General features: G+C 48.0%; 1 protein-coding gene across 1 annotated transcript in view; it reads right to left on the bottom strand.

Moving 5' to 3' along the window:
• Positions 1-1,989: 1,989 nt before the first annotated feature.
• The window catches only part of VMA21 (vacuolar ATPase assembly factor VMA21), a 32,735-nt gene continuing 12,536 nt past the window's right edge, over positions 1,990-22,188 (bottom strand). Inside the window, exon 3 of the mRNA XM_075322676.1 lies at positions 1,990-2,442. Within this exon, the coding sequence (XP_075178791.1) occupies positions 2,300-2,442 (143 nt within the window). The 3' untranslated portion in view covers positions 1,990-2,299. The remainder of the gene's footprint in view (positions 2,443-22,188) is intronic.

Genomic DNA, 22,188 nt, shown 5'->3' with positions numbered 1-22,188 from the left:
AAATGGTCCTGTGTATACCTGTGGGGAAAGTTATGAGTAAAAATGTCAATGTTAGATATGCGCAAGTGTCTATAGTTATTGACATCGTGTTTTGTTGAGGTGTTTCAATACAGCAATAGACATGTGATTTTCCAAAGAGGTCCTAGATTTTTAATGTTTCAAGTTACTTACACAAATATAACCAGGAAAATTCTAACAATTCGGCACCTGGAGTGCCCGGAAATCCTGATAATCTATGGGAGAACAAATTTAACCTACGCTACATTATCACTGCAGATATATGATAATCTCCCAAATGGCATTAACTCTCTCATAACGCTACAAGTTGGCCAAGGGAGCAATAACAGAAATAATAAACTATCTAAATACAGTGGAACTTCGGTTCATGAGTAACTTGGTGTGCGAGCATTTCGCTATACGAGCAAAGCTTGCTGTAAATTTGTAACTCAGTTTACGAGCAAATACCGCACACACTTCCGGTTCCGTACTTTAACCGCGCTCTGACCCGTTCTTGCAGTCCGCACAAACACATATTATGCTCACCTTACCTTCCGTTCCATCGCTGGCCTCCTGGTTCTTGTAGTTCGCTGGTACAGGATGTGTATTGGGTAACAATCGCGACGATAGAGGAACTTCCCCTGTCAGCCACTACTCAAAGGCAGCGCGCTGGCCAATCAGAGGTAAGCGGCTCCTGCCTTTGACGTCAGCGCTCTGGCAGCGGAAATTCCTCCATCGTCGCGATTGTTACCCGATACACATCCTGTAGCGGCGAACTACAAGAACCATGAGGCCGGCGATGGAACGGAAGGTAAGGTGAGCATTATGTGTGTGTGTGTTTGTGCGTGTGTGGAATGGCACAATAGGGGACCAGGATGGGACATTGAATTGAACAAGTTGTGGAACGAATTGTCTGAGCATGCATTATTTCCTATGGGAAATCTTGCTTTGCTTGACGAGTAACTTGGTTTACAAACACACTCCCAGAACAGATTGTTCTCGTAAGCGAAGGTTCCACTGTATGTTTACCATTCCTTTTAACATCTACTGCAGATTTGTGATTCCACATAATAGTGTTTTGCCATGTTTTTGTCCTACTAACCCCTCAATTTAAAGCTCATTTTATCTCTTATTTATGCAAATGCATGGAGAATAAAAGGGTGGTAGTCGGTCATTGGACCTGCTGATACATTTTCTAATTGGGAAATAAGTTTCCCCAGCTGCTAACCCACTAATCAGCAAGTTGCGGTCAAAGTCAACTAAAAAGCAAGTTGTGGTCAAGTCAAAGATGTGGAGAGACAGAAAATGATAGACAGCTTGTACAGTTATTTAGCCGAATTATTAAAAAGAAAAAAAAAATGACGTGGACTCCCCCCTATTTTTCATCACTAGTAGATGTAAAGCAGTTTCACAGCCGACAGGTCACACAGACAGTAGAGCTACAGTTGGCGGCAGTGAGCTCATGAGGTCACTGCAGTACAGCGCAGCGTGACAGCCGGCAGTGGCTGATGTTCCAGCCGATGGGGTTCCTTCGAAAAAACGAATATGTAAACATCCCCACTGATTCTAATTAGTATGCATGTGAACGTGTCTCCCCAGTATGTGTGAAAACGGACACCACACTTACATGGATGTGTGAAGGGCCTTATATGCAGTCAGATCAATATTAGTAAAATATAAAAGGTTTGATATTTCCGTTGTTTCTGACCATCAATCACTAGTAATGTGTTTAAGATTATTTTATAGATTCCAAGTGATCATACAAGTTAAGGCAAAATCGTATAAAATGAAGCCGAACAGAGAAATCACAAATACATGATCATCTAAATGAAGGGACACAAGTGGAAGAAAATGATGAACACTAAAAATATATCTCACTATGGAACACCAGGTCAAGGTCTTAATTAGATCGATAAACAACCTAAAAGGAAACAAAGTCAAATCAATATATATAAATTTAAAGTGATCAAAAGCTCAAAGACACCTCAAAAATCACAAAAAAGATCATTTATTGAGAATTAAGTGAACAACATTTTGCAGTGACCTATGTAGAGATGGGAATGTGGGGCGCAGGAGGGCACTTATGTTTCATAAAAAAAAAAAAAAAAAAAAAAAAAAAAAAGAATTAAAAAAAAAAAATCACACCTATGTATGGACTGCTTCATTCTGACATACAGCAATACAAGAACAGTGTACGAAATGTAGTAAAACAGAAACATCTGTTACTCTATAAGTTAAATCACTATCACTATTCGTTATGCACGACAATGCATATTGTACATAAAATCCCTGTGCAGAGTCCTCAGTCTTGTTTTCCTTCCCGCCATTGTCGAGAACCTTCATTCCACGCCACGTACACAAACATGGCCAAAACCACGTGTACAGTGATCACAGCCACAATAGCCGCATAAAAGTAACTGTCCTTGTTTGACATCCCGTAATGAGCTAGAAAAGAAAAGAAAAAAAACAAAAACATAAGTTGAGGTTCTTTTATATAAGACATAGCGGTGGAGTAAGACTGCAAAGTGCCCCCGTGTGGGAAATATATCTCCCCCCCCACCCCCCCACACTCCGTACCACATACACACATTTACAGTATAGAACACAAGTATCAAGCCTAAACAATAAACTGAAGTTTAATATTTAACAACAAAATATAAAACACACAGCACTTGTGTAACTGAGATGTAATATGTACATGGACTTAGTAGTACTATCCATCACTTAGTGGGGGGAGGGGATAGCCGCTGAGGCCCACCCATAGCACCTAAACTCATTTGTATAGCACTTCTAAAGTGGATTTATCTGCAGCAGATTGGCATTTTAGTTTTCTAAGGGTAATGATTCACTTGCGTTTATATAACCAGCACACACGTCAGTTTGGCTGAGGGGATACATTGAATTGACAGATCCCTTTAAAAGGGGTTGTGCATTTATAAATGTATTATATGATAACATTGCAGAGATCTAAAATGACAGCGCTGAGATGGCACTCACTGATCCAGAGAAATCCTTTATTTCCTTTGCTTAAAAACCATGGATGCAGGACAGCACCATTTACTCCTGTATCCACATTTTTTAGCAAATTAAATATATATGCATGCATATTATATATTACACACGTGTGTATGCATGTGCGTGCATGGGTGTGCGTGCGCGTGCATTGGTGCGCGTGCATGGGTGCGCGTGTGGACGCATGTGTGTGCGCATCAATGCCTGATCTATTGATGCCATAGAGGGTGGGATCACGGGTGGTAACCTCAAAAAGCACCTGGCGCAGTGCGAGACAAAATGGATCGTGACCTTGCATACTTTGGTCCCTCGAGGTCTCAATGAATCTGTCAGTTATTCCCCATTTTTGTGATACCTTTTGAACTGCCAGTGTGCATGGCAGTGAGGATTTTCATAACTGTGCGCACTGTAGTGTATATATAGTATGGAGGTGCACACACTGATAATAATAATACTCTTGGTCTCTATTGGGTTTTTTGGTGCCATTTCACTTCTCTCACCTACATCTTTTATGCTTTTACTCATTTTAGAATTCTTGCGTACCCCCAGAATACCGGGTTTTGTATTTACAGGCTAATAGAGTGATGCACACTCTTATCATGGCTGAATGGGTGACATAAGGAGGAACAAAGATATGAGGAGAAATTGTATAACATGAGAAAGAATGGAATTCCTCCTATTACATGTGTGGGACGTCACTAGTAATATGGTGTGACATGTGCATCACAATGTAATATTATGTATTTACTATTTACTTTCCAGTGCCACCCGGCGGTCCCAGTGCGGGCGCGCTGATCCTGAAGCTTGCCCTTGCCTAACTGCCTCTGTCTTTACGTCTCGCGCCTGCGCGGGAGCCATGGTAATGCGTCCACGCTCCCGCACATGCGCAATAATGACACGACGGCCGATGCCTCGCGGGAGGTGACCGGTGTGTCAGCGCGAGCACCACTTCCGGGACTTCTGATTGGCCTGGACTATGGAACACCCCTATTTAAACTCGGTACATTGGGGACGCAATTAGGAATCCTTCCCCTGATGAAGATTTGAATACCTCAACAAAGATATCGAAACGTACGTAGGGCGTTTTCCTGAGGCTTCCCCCCGTGACTGGCTATGGACAATGCTTTTCCCATTATGCGGGCACTGCGCCCATAATTCCACACTGTATGTATACTGACTAGTACTCTGGTATCATGGGCCACTTATGATATTGTGTAAATATGGTGCATTTACTATGATTAGCACTTATTTTGTATGTAATGGCCTATTGATCCAGGGATCTCTAATGTAACATTGCCAATACCTGGTCCGGATATGTTTTAAGTGCTTTTAAAGATGTTCACTTCATGTCTTGAATAAAATTTGTATTTCTTTGCACTACAAAAACTCTTTTCCTTTTTTGCATTAATGTGTGTGTGTATGCATGTGTGTGTATGCATGCATGTGCGTGTATGCACGTATGTGCGTGCATGTGCGTGCATATACTGTACGTTCATGCATATGCGTGCATGCATACGGAGTAGTGAGGGAATGGTAGGCAATATTTAATGCAGGTATAGTAAAGATCAGTTTAGATTACAGCACTAAATAGTTAGGGATTTAGATTGAAATTTCTGTGGTCCATCCTTTTAATGTACAGTTTACTGTACATAAACACTTACATTTAATACACTGTACACAATATTACATACTTGAAATGGCATATACACACTGTCATGTACTCTATATACTGTTATGTACACTACATATGATATGCACTATATAGACACCATTACATACACTATATCCTACATACACTAGAAATATGAAATCCATCGATTGGGTAACAAAGTGAAAGCCAGAGGGGAAATAAATAATCCCAGTGTGGTCTGAGTTGCACATGTCCACGAAAAACCATGAAAGAACAAAATGGAGATAAAATTGTGGACTTATAAAACACGTACTTTTATTAAATACAATTAAAAAAAGGTTGGACAGACAAAAATATAAAGCATATGTGACAGCAGCAAAAAAACAACTGGCAGGACATTCATTGTATTGTGAAAAGCCAGTCATGTTACTTCCAACATTGTAGTATAGATATAAAGGAGTCCATAGGGATTATGGTTAAGGCTATCATGTCTGTATAAACATAAAACACATGGGTCCAAAACCAAACATATTACGATAGATCAGCCCCTGCAGGGCTTGTAAATATGTCAATGAGATGCAGAGGAAAATACAGAAGATAGCAACAAAAAGAGGAGATAAAAACTCCCCCAAAAATGTATTATAAAATATACTCACAGCAAAAAAGAGGGCAACCAGTCCAGTTATCCCAGGCCAACATATCCAATGTACAAACAGGATGCAGACAAATCCCTCCATATGATGGACACTTCACAGGTGCAAGCAGTGGCGTAACTAGAGTTTGATGGGCCCCGATGCAAAGTTCAGACCTGGGCCCCCCCTCCATGTACCCCGACACTTAGGGTACGGGATAATGAGGATAATGACACCGACACTCGGGGTACAGGATAATGATGCTGACACTTGGCTCTTACCCACAGCACCCAGCTTTCCTATGTTCTGATATCCATCTTCTCTCAGCACCCAGCTTTCCCATGCTCTGCTATACATCTTTCCCTCAGCACCCAGCTTTCCCATATCAGAGCATGGGAAAGCTGGGTGCTGAGAAATGATGTATAGCAGAGCATGGGAAAGCTGGGTGCTGAGAGAAGATGTATAGCAGAGCATGGGAAAGCTGGGTGCTGAGAGAAGATGTATAGCAGAGCATGGGAAAGCTGGGTGCTGAGAGATGTATAGCAGAGCATGGGAAAGCTGGGTGCTGAGAGAAGATGTATAGCAGAGCATGGGAAAGCTGGGTGCTGAGAAATGATGTATAGCAGAGCATGGGAAAGCTGGGTGCTGAGAGAAGATGTATAGCAGAGCATGGGAAAGCTGGGTGCTGAGAGAAGATGTATAGCAGAGCATGGGAAAGCTGGGTGCTGAGAGAAGATGTATAGCAGAGCATGGGAAAGCTGGGTGCTGAGAAATGATTTATAGCAGAGCATGGGAAAGCTGGGTGCTGAGAGAAGATGTATAGCAGAGCATGGGAAAGCTGGGTGCTGAGAGAAGATGTATAGCAGAGCATGGGAAAGCTGGGTGCTGAGAGAAGATGTATAGCAGAGCATGGGAAAGCTGGGTGCTGAGAGAAGATGTATAGCAGAGCATGGGAAAGCTGGGTGCTGAGGGAAAGAGCCTTTTTCCCTCAGCACAAAACGTTCCCATCCCCTGCTTGTATCTTTGCCCCCCCTTGTACAATAATGGCACCCACATAGCCTTCCATATAGTATAAAGGGTCCCACATAACCCTTTATATATTATAATGCATTTCCCATAGTTCTCCATGCATTATAATTCACCCCATAGTACTCAATATATAATACTGCACCACATAGTCCTCCATATATTATAATGCAGCCCATAATCCTCCATGTATAAAGTAGCCCTTCAATTATTATCATGAATTTCTCATAGACCTCCATGTATTATAATTCTCCCCATAGTTCTCCATGTATTATACTGCACCACAGTCCTCCATGTTTTATAATGCACCCCATAGTCCATGTATAAGGTAGCCTCCATAGTCCTCCATATATTATAATGTAGCCCCCATAGTCCTATATGTATTATAATGCAACCCCATACAACTTCATATTGTATTATGCAGCCCCATACTCCTCCATGCATAATGCACCCCTATATTCCATGTATAAGGTGTCCTTCATTTTGTATTATGCAGCCCCAGACCTCCATATATAATAATGCAGCCAGCCTCTCCAGGCCTCCATGTATAATAATGCAGCCAGCCTCTCCAGGCCTCCATGTATAATAATGCAGCCAGCCTCTCCAGGCCTCCATGTATAATAATGCAGCCAGCCTCTCCAGGCCTCCATGTATAATAATGCAGCCAGCCTCCCCAGGCCTCCATGTATAATAATGCAGCCAGCCAGCCTCTCCAGGCCTCCATGTTTAACAATGCACCCAGCCTCCTCAGGCCTCCATGTATAATGCAGTATCTCCAGGCCTCCATGTATAATGCAGTACCTCCAGGCCTCCATGTATAATAATGCAGCTTCCCCAGACCTCCATGTATAAAGCAGCCTCTCCAACCTCCATGTATAATAATGCAGCCTCCCCAAACCTTCATATATAATGCAGCCTCCCCAGACCTCCATATATAAAGCAGCCTCTCCAGGCCTCTATGTATAAAGAAGCCTCTCCAGGCCTCCATGTATAAAGCAGCCTCTCCAGGCCTCCATGTATAAAGAAGCCTCTCCAGGCCTCCATGTATAAAGCAGCCTCTCCAGGCCTCCATGTATAAAGCAGCCTCTCCAGGCCTCCATGTATAAAGCAGCCTCTCCAGGCCTCCATGTATAAAGCAGCCTCTCCAGGCCTCCATGTATAATAATGCAGCTTCCCCAGAACTGCCTTCCCAAGCCTCTGGCCACCGTTTACTCACTTATATTAAAAAAAAAAAAAAAAAAAAACCACAAAAAACACAACAAGTACTCACCTTCTCGCTTCCTTCCACTGCTGCTGTCCTCCCGATGCTGCGATCGGCGTCCTCCCGTCCCGCACTCTGTGCACTCAGCAGGGAGTAGTGACGTCACCGCACAGGGGGAGAATGGTGATGCATCATCATTACTGTGCGCGGTGACGGGGGAGACGCCGCAGCCGCTGACACCAGGTAGGGGGCCCTGGTGTCGGCGGGCCAGTGGGTCAAATAGCGGCCGCGTGGTCTGTGACAGATCAGCGCGGCTCCTCTCACACTGACAGGAGCTGGCTGCTGATTTGCCTGGCGGCCGCCGGGCCCCTGGCCTTCCAGGCCCGGTTGCGACAGCTGCGACCGCGGTAGTTACGTCACTGGGTGCAAGGTAAATTGCACACTAGTGGCGTGCATAGGGTGCTGTTCACACTTTTATGCGCATGGTGTCCAGCCAGTAACCTATTACCACGCCCTTACTATTAGATTAGGCGGGTTACCCGGACACTACTCACTGCAGCACACAAGCGACAGAGATTCCATTATGCACGGCCGTATTAAGAGGCCCGGCTGCACCCCGTATAAAAAAAGTGCAAAAAATACATATAAAATATATATGAGGTATTAGTTTGTAAATTGGCCAATGTACGTAAGCCCGCAATCCTCATCACGGATCCTCACGCTTGCAGGAGTGCAGCCGGGCCTCTTAATACGGCCGTGGACAGTGGAATCCCTGTCCCTTGCGTGCTGCAGTGAGTAGTGTCCGGGTAACCCGCCTAATCTAATAGTAAGGGCGTGGTAATAGGTTACTGGCTGGACACCATGCGCATACAAGTGTGAACAGGGCCCTATGCGCGCCACTAGTGTGCAATTTACCTTGCACCTGTGAAGTGTCCATCATGTTGAGAGGTTTGTCTGCATCCTGTTTGTGCATTAGATGTGATGGCCTGGGCTAACTGGACTGGTTGCCCTCTTTTCTGCTGTGGTGAGAAAGAAGGGAATTTTGTTACTTACCGTAAATTCCTTTTCTTCTAGCTCTTATTGGGAGACCCAGACGATTGGGGTATAGCTACTGCCCTCTGGAGGCCACACAAAGCACTACATTAAAAGTGCAAGGCCCCTCCCCCTCTGGCTATACCCCCCCGTGGTATCACGGGTTCTCCAGTTTTAGTGCCAAAGCAAGAAGGAGGAAGCCAATAACTGGTTTAAACAAATTAACTCCGAATAACATCGGAGAACTGAAAAACCGTTCAACATGAACAACATGTGTACCCGCAAACAACAAAAAAACATCCCGAAGGACAACAGGGCGGGTGCTGGGTCTCCCAATAAGAGCTAGAAGAAAAGGAATTTACGGTAAGTAACAAAATTCCCTTCTTCTTCAGCGCTCTATTGGGAGACCCAGACGATTGGGACGTCCAAAAGCTGTCCCTGGGTGGGTAAATAAATACCTCATGTTAGAGCTGCAAAACAGCCCTCCCCTACGGGGGTGTCACTGCCGCCTGCAGGACTCTTCTACCTAAGCTGGCATCCGCCGAAGCATAGGTATGCACCTGATAATGCTTGGTGAAAGAGTGCAGACTGGACCAGGTAGCTGCCTGGCACACCTGTTGAGCCGAAGCCTGGTGACGTAATGCCCAGGACGCACCCACGGCTCTGGTGGAGTGGGCTTTTAGCCCTGAAGGAACCGGAAGCCCCGCAGAACGGTAGGCCTCTAGAATTGGTTCTTTGATCCATCGAGCCAGGGTGGCTTTAGAAGCCTGCAACCCCTTGCGCGGACCAGCGACAAGGACGAAAAGTGCATCGGCACGGCGTATGGGCGCCGTGCGGGAAATGTAGATTCTGAGTGCTCTCACCAGATCTAGCAAACGTAAGGCCTTTTCATACCGGTGAACCGGATGAGGGCAAAAAGAAGGCAAGGAAATATCCTGATTAAGATGAAAAGAGGATACGACCTTAGGGAGAAACTCCGGAATGGGGCGCAGCACAACCTTGTCCTGGTGGAACACCAGGAAGGGAGCCTTAGATGACAGAGCTGCCAGCTCAGACACTCGCCGAAGCGATGTGATTGCAACAAGAAACGCCACTTTCTGCGACAGCCGAGAAAAGGAAACTTCCTTCAGAGGCTCGAAGGGCGGCTTCTGGAGAGCAACTAGTACCCTGTTCAGATCCCATGGATCTAACGGTCGCTTGTACGGGGGCACAATATGACAGACCCCCTGCAGGAACGTGCGCACCTTAGGAAGACGTGCTAGACGCTTCTGAAAAAACACGGATAGTGCCGAAACTTGCCCTTTAAGGGAGCTGAGCGACAAGCCCTTTTCTAACCCCGATTGCAGGAAGGAAAGAAACTTGGGCAATGCAAATGGCCAGGGAGACACTCCCTGAGCAGAGCACCAGGACAAGAAAATCTTCCACGTTCTGTGGTAGATCTTAGCCGAATTCGACTTTCTAGCTTGTCTCATTGTGGCAATGACTCCCTGAGATAATCCAGCAGATGCTAGGATCCAGGACTCAATGGCCACACAGTCAGGTTCAGGGCCGCAGAATTCTGATGGAAAAACGGCCCTTGGGACAGTAAGTCTGGTCGGTCTGGCAGTGACCACGGTCGACCGATCGTGAGATGCCACAGATCCGGATACCACGACCTCCTCGGCCAGTCTGGAGCGACGAGTATGACGCGGCTGCACTCGGATCTGAACTTGCGTAGCACTCTGGGCAAGAGCGCCAGAGGCGGAAACACGTATGGGAGCTGAAACTGCGACCAATCTTGAACCAAGGCGTCTGCCGCCAGAGCTCTTTGATCGCGCGACCTCGCCATGAATGCCGGGACCTTGTTGTTGTGCCGGGATGCCATTAGGTCGACGTCCGGCACTCCCCAGCGGCGACAGATTTCCTGAAACACGTCCGGGTGAAGGGACCATTCCCCTGCGTCCATGCCCTGGCGACTGAGGAAGTCTGCTTCCCAGTTTTCTACGCCTGGGATGTGAACCGCGGATATGGTGGATGCTCTGTCCTCCACCCACATTAGAATGCGCCGGACTTCTTGGAAGGCTTGCCGACTGCGCGTCCCTCCTTGGTGGTTGATGTATGCCACCGCTGTGGAGTTGTCCGATTGGATTCGGATCTGCTTTCCTTCCAGCCACTGTTGGAAGGCCAGTAGAGCAAGATACACTGCTCTGATCTCCAGAACATTGATCTGAAGGGTGGACTCCTGCGGAGTCCACGTCCCCTGAGCCCTGTGGTGGAGAAATACTGCTCCCCACCCTGACAGACTCGCATCTGTCGTGACTACTGCCCAGGCTGGGGGCAGGAAGGATCTTCCCTGAGACAATGATGTGGGAAGGAGCCACCATTGTAGAGAGTCTTTGGCCGTCTGGGAAAGCGAGACTTTCCTGTCCAGGGACGTTGACTTCCCGTCCCATTGGCGGAGAATGTCCCATTGAAGTGGGCGCAGATGAAACTGCGCAAAGGGAACTGCTTCCATGGCTGCCACCATCTTCCCTAGGAAATGCATGAGGCGCCGCAAGGGATGCAACTGGCCCTGCAGGAGAGATTGCACCCCTGTCTGTAGTGACCGCTGCTTGTCCAGCGGAAGCTTCACTATCGCTGCTAGAGTATGAAACTCCATGCCAAGATACGTTAGTGACTGAGTCGGTGATAGGATCGACTTTGGAAAGTTGATGATCCATCCGAAAGACTGTAGAGTCTCCAGCGTAGCATTCAGGCTGAGTTGGCATGCCTCCTGAGAGGGAGCTTTGACCAATAAGTCGTCTAGGTAAGGAATCACCGAGTGTCCCTGAGAGTGCAAGACTGCTACCACCGCCGCCATGACCTTGGTGAAGACCCGTGGGGCTGTCGCCAGACCAAATGGAAGAGCTACGAACTGAAAATGGTCGTCTCCTATCACAAAACGTAGAAAACGTTGATGTTCTGTAGCAATTGGCACGTGGAGATAAGCATCTTTGATGTCTATTGAGGCAAGGAAGTCTCCTCTGGACATTGAGGCAATGACAGAGCGGAGGGTTTCCATCCGGAACCTCCTGGCGTGCACATGTTTGTTGAGCCGTTTTAGGTCCAGAACAGGACGGAACGAGCCGTCCTTTTTTGGAACCACAAAGAGATTGGAGTAAAACCCTTGCCCTTGTTCCTGAGGAGGGACTGGGATAACCACTCCTTCCGCTTTTAGGGAATCCACCGCCTGCAGCAGAGCATCTGCTCGGTCTGGACGTGGGGAGGTTCTGAAGAACCGAGCTGGAGGACGAGAATTGAACTCGATTCTGTACCCGCGAGACAAAATGTCCGTCACCCACCGGTCTTTGACCTGTGACATCCAAATGCCGGAAAAGCGGGAGAGCCTGCCCCCGACCGGCGATGCGGAGGGGGGGGGCTGGAAGTCATGAGGTAGCCGCTTTGGAAGCGGTACCTCCATTTGCTTTCTTGGGGCGTGTGTGAGTCCGCCACGAATCTGAGTTTCTTTGCGTCCTCTGAGTCCCTTTGGACGAGGTAAATGGTGTCTTGCCCGAACCTCGAAAGGACTGAAACCTCTGCTGCCACTTTTTCTGCTGAGGTTTGGTTGTTCTGGGTTGTGGTAAAGAGGAGTCTTTACCCTTGGACTGCTTAATGATGTCAGCCAATGGCTCGCCAAACAGTCTCTCTCTAGACAAAGGCAAACTGGTTAAACATTTTTTGGAACCAGCATCTGCTTTCCAGTCCTTTAACCACAAGGCTCTGCGCAAAACTACCGAATTGGCGGACGCCATTGAGGTGCGACTGGTAGATTCTAGGACCGCATTGATAGCGTAAGACGCAAACGCCGACATCTGCGTGGTAAGGTGCGCCACTTGCGGCACTGCTGGATGCATGATAGCATCCACTTTTGCTAAGCCAGCTGAAATAGCCTGGAGTGCCCATACGGCTGCGAATGCCGGAGCAAACGACGCGCCTATAGCTTCATAGACAGATTTTAACCAAAGGTCCATCTGTCTGTCATTGGCATCTTTAAGTGAAGCGCCATCCTCCACTGCAACTATGGATCTAGCTGCAAGTTTGGAAATCGGGGGGTCCACCTTTGGACACTGTGTCCAGCGCTTGACCACCTCAGGGGGGAAAGGGAAACGCGTATCTTTAGATCGTTTAGAGAAACGCCTTTCTGGGTGAGCGTCGTGCTTCTGGATTGATTCTCTGAAGTCAGAGTGATCTAACAAAGCACTCAATTTACGCTTGGGATAAAGGAAACGAAACTTTTCCTGCTCCGCAGCCGCCTCTTCTGCTGAAGGGGCTGGGGGAGAAATATCCAACAGCCTATTGATGGCTGAGATAAGGTCGTCTACCATGGCATCCCCATCCGGGGTATCCAGGTTGAGAGGGGTTCCAGGAGTGGATTCCTGATCACTCTCATCAGACACATCACAGGGAGACTGATTGCGCTGAGACCCTGAGCAGTGTGAAGACGTCGAGGGTCTTTCCCAGCGAGCCCGCTTAGGGTGGCTGGGGCCATCATCTGAGTCATAATCCTCGGCCTGTGAAGCCGGGGACCCCCCTGTGGGCTGGATACATTCCAAGTGAGGGGGACCTGAGGACAGAGGCCTCGCCGTGCCCAGAGACTGAGCCCCATGCATAGATTGCAAGGTCTCAAGGATTTTTGCCATAGATACAGACATATTATCTGCAAAAACTGCAAAGTCTGTCCCTGTCACCGGGGCAGAACTTACAAGCGTCTCAGCCTGGGTCACTACCTCTCCTGACTCCGGCTGGCGAAGCAGCACCGGGTCGGAGCATTGCACACAATGGGGGTCATCAGAGCCTGCTGGTAGATTAGCCCCACATGCAGCACACGCAGTATACACAGCCCTTTTTGCCTTGGCCGCCTTGCGTTTTGAGGATGACATGTTGCTGCTTCCACAGAGCGATCTGGGATATGCAGCCAGAAGCGCACCTCACAGTGCAAGAAATACAATATCTATATAACTGTATCCAGTACACTGATACACAGTGAGGCACTAGAGGGACCAGCACAGAAAAATCGCTTACCGCCCGCTTAAAAAGCGGGTGTGTGGTCGCCAGATAGCCCCTAGTCCAGGTCTCCCAGAGCCCTGCGTCCTTCCTCCAGCCAGGCATGCATGTAATGGCTGCCGGCGTCTCGAGAGAGGAAGGGGGGCGGGCCCTGGGCGTTCCTGGCCAAGAGCGGGAAGCCTGCTTCCCTCTGTGCCAAGTGAGAGGGCTGGAGCATGTAAATCAGGCTCCAGCCCTCGTCGCTGCTTGCGAACAGCGTCTCTCCCCTACCCTGAATGACAGGGTGGGGGCGGGAACGAAACGGAGCTGCCGGCGTCCTAGGCCCAAAAAGCCGGGGACTAAAGTTATAACCGCCGCCGCCGTAAAAGCGCGGACGGCGGATCCCCGGCGCACCACAAGTCACAGCAGCGCCGCCCGGTCCAGAGGGGGTCGGCGCTGCGTTCCCAAACACAAACAATCCCCCAGTAATCTGTAGGGACACCAACTCCACGTTGCGGTCCCCGGCGCACTATAACACCCAGCCAGCCCGGAGTGTGTCTGTGCCTGCCGGGGACACAGAGTACCTGTAAGATGCAGGGCCCTGTCCCTGATCGTACTCCTGCTCCGAATCCATCAGGTTCTAATGGGTCTGTGGATGGAGCCCGGCATCAGAGCTGAGAGGCCGGCAGGATCCCACTTCCACAGCGCCCTACAAGGGGATGTGGAAGGAAAACAGCATGTCAGGCTCCAGCCCTGTACCAGCAATAGGTACCTCAACCTTACAACACCATCCAGGGGTGAGAAGGGAGCATGCTGGGAACACTATATGTGTCCTCTTTTCTTCCATCCGACATAGTCAGCAGCTACTGCTGACTAAAATCTGTGGAGCTATGCATGGAATGTCTGACCTCCTTCGCACACAAAGCTAAAACTGGAGAACCCGTGATACCACGGGGGGGTATAGCCAGAGGGGGAGGGGCCTTGCACTTTTAATGTAGTGCTTTGTGTGGCCTCCAGAGGGCAGTAGCTATACCCCAATCGTCTGGGTCTCCCAATAGAGCGCTGAAGAAATACAGAAGACCAACAAAGCTCAATTAGCTATACCTGCAGGAGGGCTGATAAGGGCGTTTCACTTCTCAGTGCTCACTTTAGCAAGGGGGATCCCCTTTCCCATATTTACAAGCACTACAGGGAGCTGATCTATTTAAGGGCTCGTGCGCACACTGCATCCTGACCAGTGCAGAAATAAATGCACCCTCTGGCAGACTTGACACTGCGTTTTGACAAAAAGAATGCATCCAAAATTGTACGTATTTTAGATGCATTTTACATGCGCTTTGGATGCATTTTTGTCAGTGCGTTCCCCCGGCAATTCAGGTCAGCTACATGCCCATTGACAGCAGACACAGACAGAGCCGGGCGATGAGAATGAACTCGGATTACTTCATTGTCATCCCATGGCTCTGTCTCTGTGTGCTGTCATGAACTCAGATGAACCTCCGAGGTCAGTGCCAGGACATAGGAGTCCGCAGCAGTGACGTCAGAGCTTCACCCGAGTTCACTGACATCGTGCGTCTCTCTCTGTGTCGCAGCCTGATTTGCGGTCACACATGAAGAACTCACCTGTGACCGCAAATCCCCTGAGTGACTGAAGTGAACTGCGTGATCAGCAGTGCTGTCACTCAGGTGACCCGCGGCCACAGCTCTCAGGTGGAGGACTCCAGCTGGCCACGGGTCACCTGAGTGATGTCACCGCTGATTGCGCAGCTCACTTCAGTTGCTGCGTGGAGCTGACAGAGCAGTCGTGGTCTGTGGCCGCTCGCTGTCAGCTTCATGTTGCAGAGCTGACAGTCGTGGGACCTCATGTGGATTACGTCGGACCTGGAGGGGTATTTGAGGATTAATAAAGTGGTAAAAGAGGGGTTTTTTTTGTCTTTTATTCCAAGTAAAGGATTTTCTGGACGTGTGTGTTTATTTTCTTTAACTTACAGGTTAATCATGGAAGGTATCTCGGGGAGACGCCTACCATGAATAACCTAGGACTTAATGGCAGCTATGGGCTGCTGCCAATAACTCATTACCCCGATTGCCACCGCACCAGGGCAATTCGGGATGAGCCAGGTAGAGTACCGGGACTGCACGATATAGACACACCCACCGGCGGCTGTGATTGGTTGCAGTGAGACAGCTGTCACTCAGTGTGGGGGCATGTATGACTGCAACCAATCATAGGCGCTGGTGGCCGGGGAAAGCAGGGAATACGAGATGGAATAATGAGCGGCTGGCATTTTCTAAAGAGGAGAAGCCGTAAGACCAGTGTGACAGCCGTGCAGCGCCACGCTGGTGATCGGTGAATATAAGACAGGGGTTGAGAGGGAGACAGACAGACAGACAGACCTGCTTTTGTTATGTCAAATAAACATGCGGATCACAACAAAATAGCATTTTGGTAGCATTTTTCAACAACTAATTGATTTCAATGGGTGTAGAACGCTGCCAAAACGCTCTAAAGAATTGACATGCTGCTTTTTTAAATGCAGAAATTTTGTTAAATTTTTGACTTTCAAAACGTTGCATTCAAAAAAAGCATTGTGCGCATGGATTAGCCATGATTCTCATAGACTTTGCTGGGGAAGCACAACGCATGCATTTTGACAATCTGACACTGCAGCTTAAAACGCTGCGGAAACGCAAAAGAAAAATAAAAAAAGCAACATGCGCATGAGCCCTTAATATGTTTGTTTTTGGAACCATGTGTTTTATGTTTATACAGGCATGATAGCCTTAACCATAATCCCTATGGACTCCTTTATATCTATACTACAATGTTGTAAGTAACATGACTGGCTTTTCACAATACACTATGTCCTGCCATTCATTTTTTTTGCTGTTGTCACATATGCTTTATGTTTTTGTATGGCCAACCTTTTTTAATTGCATTTAATAAGAGTACATGTTTTATATAGCATTTTTTTGTTAAGTCCACAACTTTTTTTTCCTTTTGTTCTTTCATACTAATATACACTGAATACAAAACATTTATATACCTACCCTGACGTGAGTCTCCAGAAGCTGTGGAGCCCTCACACCCGTGCCCCAGCCCACTACAGCAGCTAAGACCATTGCAGACGTTTATGGTCAGCAAGACGTAGATGACACAGCCGAGAGCAGGACAGAGCGGAGCTGCTCCCCGTCACCGGGTCCGCAGACAGTAAGAAGTCATGTCCGTCCTGCTTGCTTCTGGTGATTATTTGAGAGGGGGAGAGAGGAGATTAAGGGCAGGTGTGAAGAATGTATAGTGCCAATATGGCGGTGGGGGAGCTTTCATACTCCGGAGCTGGGACACCTTCCTGCACCCCCATACTGCCCACAGCTGCAGACTTCTCAAGTCTAGCAGTATCCATATGTGATGCTGCCACCTGCTGGATACAATGATATCTACTAGTCACTGCCTCACCAGCAGCATGGATGAATGATTGGGGTCCAGGCAGTGCAGAGCAGCCCCTAATGCACTGCTGTACTTGCAGAAGGAACAGAAAGACCGGCACGCTGTGTATTGCTCAGGGTCAGCCATTCTCTCCCTGCATCGCCTATCTCTAACTTGTTACCTACAAAAATCCAGTAAGCGACAGTACAAACCGTAATAGGAGATGCAGGGCCCTGTGACCGCGTCATCTGCGGAGAAGCAGAGCGGGCCCCTCTGACGCCACATTGGGCCCACTGCCTCTTCTCTTAGTGTTCTTACAGCTGATGATGATGAACCCAGTATCTTCGGCAGTGATTTGGGCCCCCCTTTCCTTCGGGGCCCCTGTGCAGCTGCCCCATTGGTATGTCCGCCCCCGATAAGACCTACATGCTCCATACAATCAAACACCTTTACAAGTAGACTGTCAGGTCTTGCTTAAAAATCCCATTTTCAAAAACATTTAGGGCATGTTTTTCTTATATTGCGTACCTGCACTGTATTGTTTTATTTAGCAGAAGATGTTTCAGAAAAATGCCGGCGGCGTTTTACTTAAGACTTATTTTCCGACGTCATTCTAGACGTTTTTTACAGAGACATATTTCTTTAAATCCATATATGACATAGTGGTGGTTTCCAAGTGTCATCCGCCAGAAGAACAGACCGGTCACTTCCTTTAGCCCCTTCACAGCTGTCAATGCCGGAGCAATTAAAGGAAATGGCAAAAAAGACAGAACACGCGCACAAGACGTTTTGCCGTCGTTGTGCAAATGTGCATTATTTTGGGTTTTTCTTTAACCCCTTCAGCCCCCGGGCATTTTGCGTTTTTCCAGGGTTTTTTTATCCCTCTCTTTCGAGAGCCGTAACTTTTTTATTTTCTGTCAATCTTGCCATATCAGGGCTTGGTTTTTTTGCGGGACAAGTTGTAGTTTTAAATGGAACCATAAGTTTTACCATATAGTGTACTGTAAAACGGTAAAAAATTGCAAGTGCGTAAAAATTGCAAAAAAAGCGTGATCGCACAATAGTTTTTGGGATACTTTATTCACCGTGTTCACTGCATGGTATAACTGATGTCTCAGGTCGGTGCGAGTTTATAGACACCAAACATGTATAGGTTTACTTGTATCTAAGGGGTTAAAAAAAAATAAATCAGAAGTTTGTCCAATAAAGGTGGCGCACGTTTTGCGCCAGTTTCCAAAACCTGTAGTGTTCTCATTTTTAGGGATCCATGGCTCAGTGATAACTTATTTTTTGCGTCTTGAGCTGACGTTTCTAATGGCACTAATTTTGCGCAGATGCTACGTTTTGATCGCATGTTATTACGTTTTGCGCAAAACTTGCGGTGACCAAAAAACGTAATTTTGGCGTTTGGAATTTTTTTGCCGCTACGCCATTTACTGATCAGATTAATTGATTTTATATTTTGATAGATCGGGCATTTCTGCATGCAGCGATACCAAATGTGTATCTTTTTTTATTTTTTTAACCCTTTCATTTTCAATGGGGTAAAAGGGGGGTGATTTGAACTTTTAGGTTTTTTTTATTTTTTTTTAATTTGTTAAAACTTTTTATTTTTTTTTTTATTTTACTAGTCCCCCTAGGGGGCTATATGGATCAACAATGCGATCGCTCTGCCGTATCTCCAGACCACAGCTACAGAGCTAAGATCTGCAGATATGCTGCTTTACTTTCAATGCCGGCTGTATTCCATCATTGAGAGGAAGTGACTCATGTTAGCTACAGGCGTCATCACATGACCCTGTGCTACAATGGCACCCCCTGAAAGTCACGTGATCATGTCACGGGGTAAGTCAGAATAATGGCGGCATGCATATACATCCCGCTGCCAGATTTTGGCTGCAAGATGTAAGGCAGGGGTGGGGAACCTCCGGCCCGCGGGCCGTATGCGGCCCGCGATGACCTTTTCTGTGGCCCCCGGGGCACTGGAGCAGATTGCCGGTGGCTGTGGTGCTCGGGCAGCTGCTCATCTTGTCTATTGCCGGCAGACAGCACTGGGGGTGGGACTTCCTCCCTCTTGCTCTTACATGCTCCCTGTGAGATTGCAGCTAGAATCAGAGTGATGGGGGAGGGGCCTGTACGGGACATAGAAGGCTGCATAGTGCTGTGCGTGCTGCCTCTCACCCTCCCGTTCTGTGCTCGGCTGCTGCTCAGGTCTAGGAGGTCTTTTCTTGGAGAGAAGACGAGAATGAAGCCAGCCCTTGAGCTGAGCTGCTGCATCCATCACTTGTGCTGCACCTGATCTTACAGGAAACCTAAGCAGCAGGTACTTATATCTGCGCTAAGTGTGTTTATATCTAATATATACCACCATATATCAAATGTATTTGTGACTTCAGTGTCCAGCGTCTGTTGTGTATACATGTGCGTGTGCTGTGTATACGGCTTGTGCATGTGCTGTGTATACGGCGTGTGTGCTGTGTATACGGCGTGTGTGCTGTGTATACGGCGTGTGTGCTGTGTATACGGCGTGTGTGCTGTGTATACGGCGTGTGTGCTGTGTATACGGCGTGTGTGCTGTGTATACGGCGTGTGTGCTGTGTATACGGCGTGTGTGCTGTGTATACGGCGTGTGTGCTGTGTATACGGCGTGTGTGCTGTGTATACGGCGTGTGTGCTGTGTATGTGCTGTGTATACGGCGTGTGTGCTGTGTATGTGCTGTGTATACGGCGTGTGTGCTGTGTATGTGCTGTGTATACGGCGTGTGTGCTGTGTATGTGCTGTGTATACGGCGTGTGTGCTGTGTATGTGCTGTGTATACGGCGTGTGTGCTGTGTATGTGCTGTGTATACGGCGTGTGTGCTGTGTATGTGCTGTGTATACGGCGTGTGTGCGGCATGTGTGCTGTGTGTGCGCGCTGTGTATACGGCGTGTGTGTGCTGTGTATACGGCGTGTGCGCGCTGTGTATACGGCGTGTGCGCGCTGTGTATACGGCGTGTGTGCGCTGTGTATACGGCGTGTGCGCGCTGTGTATACGGCGTGTGTGTGCTGTGTATACGGCGTGTGTGTGCTGTGTATACGGCGTGTGTGTGCTGTGTATACGGCATGTGTGTGCTGTGTATACGGCATGTGTGTGCTGTGTATACGGCATGTGTGTGCTGTGTATACGGCATGTGTGTGCTGTGTATATGGCATGTGTGTGCTGTGTATACGGCATGTGTGTGCGTGTGTGTGTGTGTGTGTGTGCGCGCGCGCTGTTTGTTGTGTTTGGCACTTAATAAAGTTTCATATTGTAAGGTTTATTGGTATATCTAATTCCTGGTGTGCACATGTTTACATGCAGAGCTTTTTTTCTTCTCCTTATGTACTGTGTATACGGCATGTTGAGTGCTGTGTATGGCTTGTGTGTGCTGTATACGGCGTGTGAGTGCTGTGTATGGCTTGTGTGTGCTGTATACGGCGTGTGAGTGCTGTGTATGGCTTGTGAGTGCTGTGTATGGCTTGTGTGTGTGCTGTATACGGCGTGTGAGTGCTGTGTATTGCTTGTGTGTGTGCTGTATACGGCGTGTGAGTGCTGTGTATGGCTTGTGTGTGTGCTGTATACGGCGTGTGAGTGCTGTGTATGGCTTGTTGAGTGCGGTGTATGGCTTGTTGAGTGCTGTGTATGGCTTGTGTGTGCTGTATACGGCGTGTGAGTGCTGTGTATGGCTTGTGTGTGCTGTATACGGCGTGTGAGTGCTGTGTATGGCTTGTGTGTGTGCTGTATACGGCGTGTGAGTGCTGTGTATGGCTTGTGTGTGTGCTGTATACGGCGTGTGAGTGCTGTGTATGGCTTGTGTGTGTGCTGTATACGGCGTGTGAGTGCTGTGTATGGCTTGTGTGTGTGCTGTATACGGCGTGTGAGTGCTGTGTATGGCTTGTTGAGTGCGGTGTATGGCTTGTTGAGTGCTGTGTATGGCTTGTGTGTGCTGTATTCGGCGTGTGAGTGCTGTATACGGCGTGTGAGTGCTGTGTATGGCTTGTGTGTGCTGTATACGGCGTGTGAGTGCTGTGTATGGCTTGTGTGTGTGCTGTATACGGCGTGTGAGTGCTGTGTATGGCTTGTGTGTGTGCTGTATACGGCGTGTGAGTGCTGTGTATGGCTTGTGTGTGTGCTGTATATGGCGTGTGAGTGCTGTGTATGGCTTGTGTGTGTGCTGTATACGGCGTGTGAGTGCTGTGTATGGCTTGTGTGTGTGCTGTATACGGCGTGTGAGTGCTGTGTATGGCTTGTGTGTGTGCTGTATACGGTGTGTGAGTGCTGTGTATGGCTTGTGTGTGTGCTGTATATGGCGTGTGAGTGCTGTGTATGGCTTGTGTGTGTGCTGTATACGGCGTGTGAGTGCTGTGTATGGCTTGTGTGTGTGCTGTATACGGCGTGTGAGTGCTGTGTATGGCTTGTGTGTGCGCTGTATACGGCGTGTGAGTGCTGTGTGCAGTATACAGTATCTCCTGTGCATGTGTACTATATATGGCCAGTGTGTATCGTGGGTGGTGTAAAATAGGACAACTGTGTCAAAGCTGTGTGCAGTATACGGCCAGTGTGTCAGAGCGATGTGTGTATGTACAGTGTCTCCTGTGTGATATATATGATTTACCAATCTGCGCTTCAAACAAAGACAAACCTGAAAAAGCAGATGTGAGAAGCAAACATCACAGCGCACCAAAGAGAATCATTTACGGCCGCCACAGTAGGGGTATAGGGGAGAGTTAATTGTTTGACTTATTATAGCCAGGTCATTTTCAAGTTGATAATTTTGTGCGGCCCCCGAAGGTTGGTAGAATTTTCCAAATGGCCCCCGGCAGTAAAAAGGTTCCCCACCCCTGATGTAAGGGGTTAATTTTCTCGGGTGGAAGCGATTCCACTTGCAATGAGCAGGCACACATGCCAGCTGTTGAAAACAGCTGATATGTGCGCGGATCGCCGCCGCCTGCCCATGGCAGGGGGTGGGGATTAACTGCACACGATCCATGACATACCCAGTACGTCATGGGTCGTTAAGGCCCACTGCCCATGCTGTGTAGTTTTGACGCGTATTTTCAGAAATCTGCAGCAAAATCTGCATGTCCATTGTGAAGTCAGCAGTTTATGGGAATTCAGAAGTGCTGTGCCCACAATGCTTATTTTTCCCTTGCATATTTGGTGCAGAAACAAAAAAAAAAAAAAAGACACCAAATACGCAAGAGAAAAA

This window comes from Anomaloglossus baeobatrachus, chromosome 9 (genome assembly GCF_048569485.1).
Source record: "Anomaloglossus baeobatrachus isolate aAnoBae1 chromosome 9, aAnoBae1.hap1, whole genome shotgun sequence".
Taxonomy (NCBI): domain Eukaryota; kingdom Metazoa; phylum Chordata; class Amphibia; order Anura; family Aromobatidae; genus Anomaloglossus; species Anomaloglossus baeobatrachus.
Note: the sequence above shows the minus strand (reverse complement) of the source record. Positions and strands in the feature narration are given on the sequence as shown.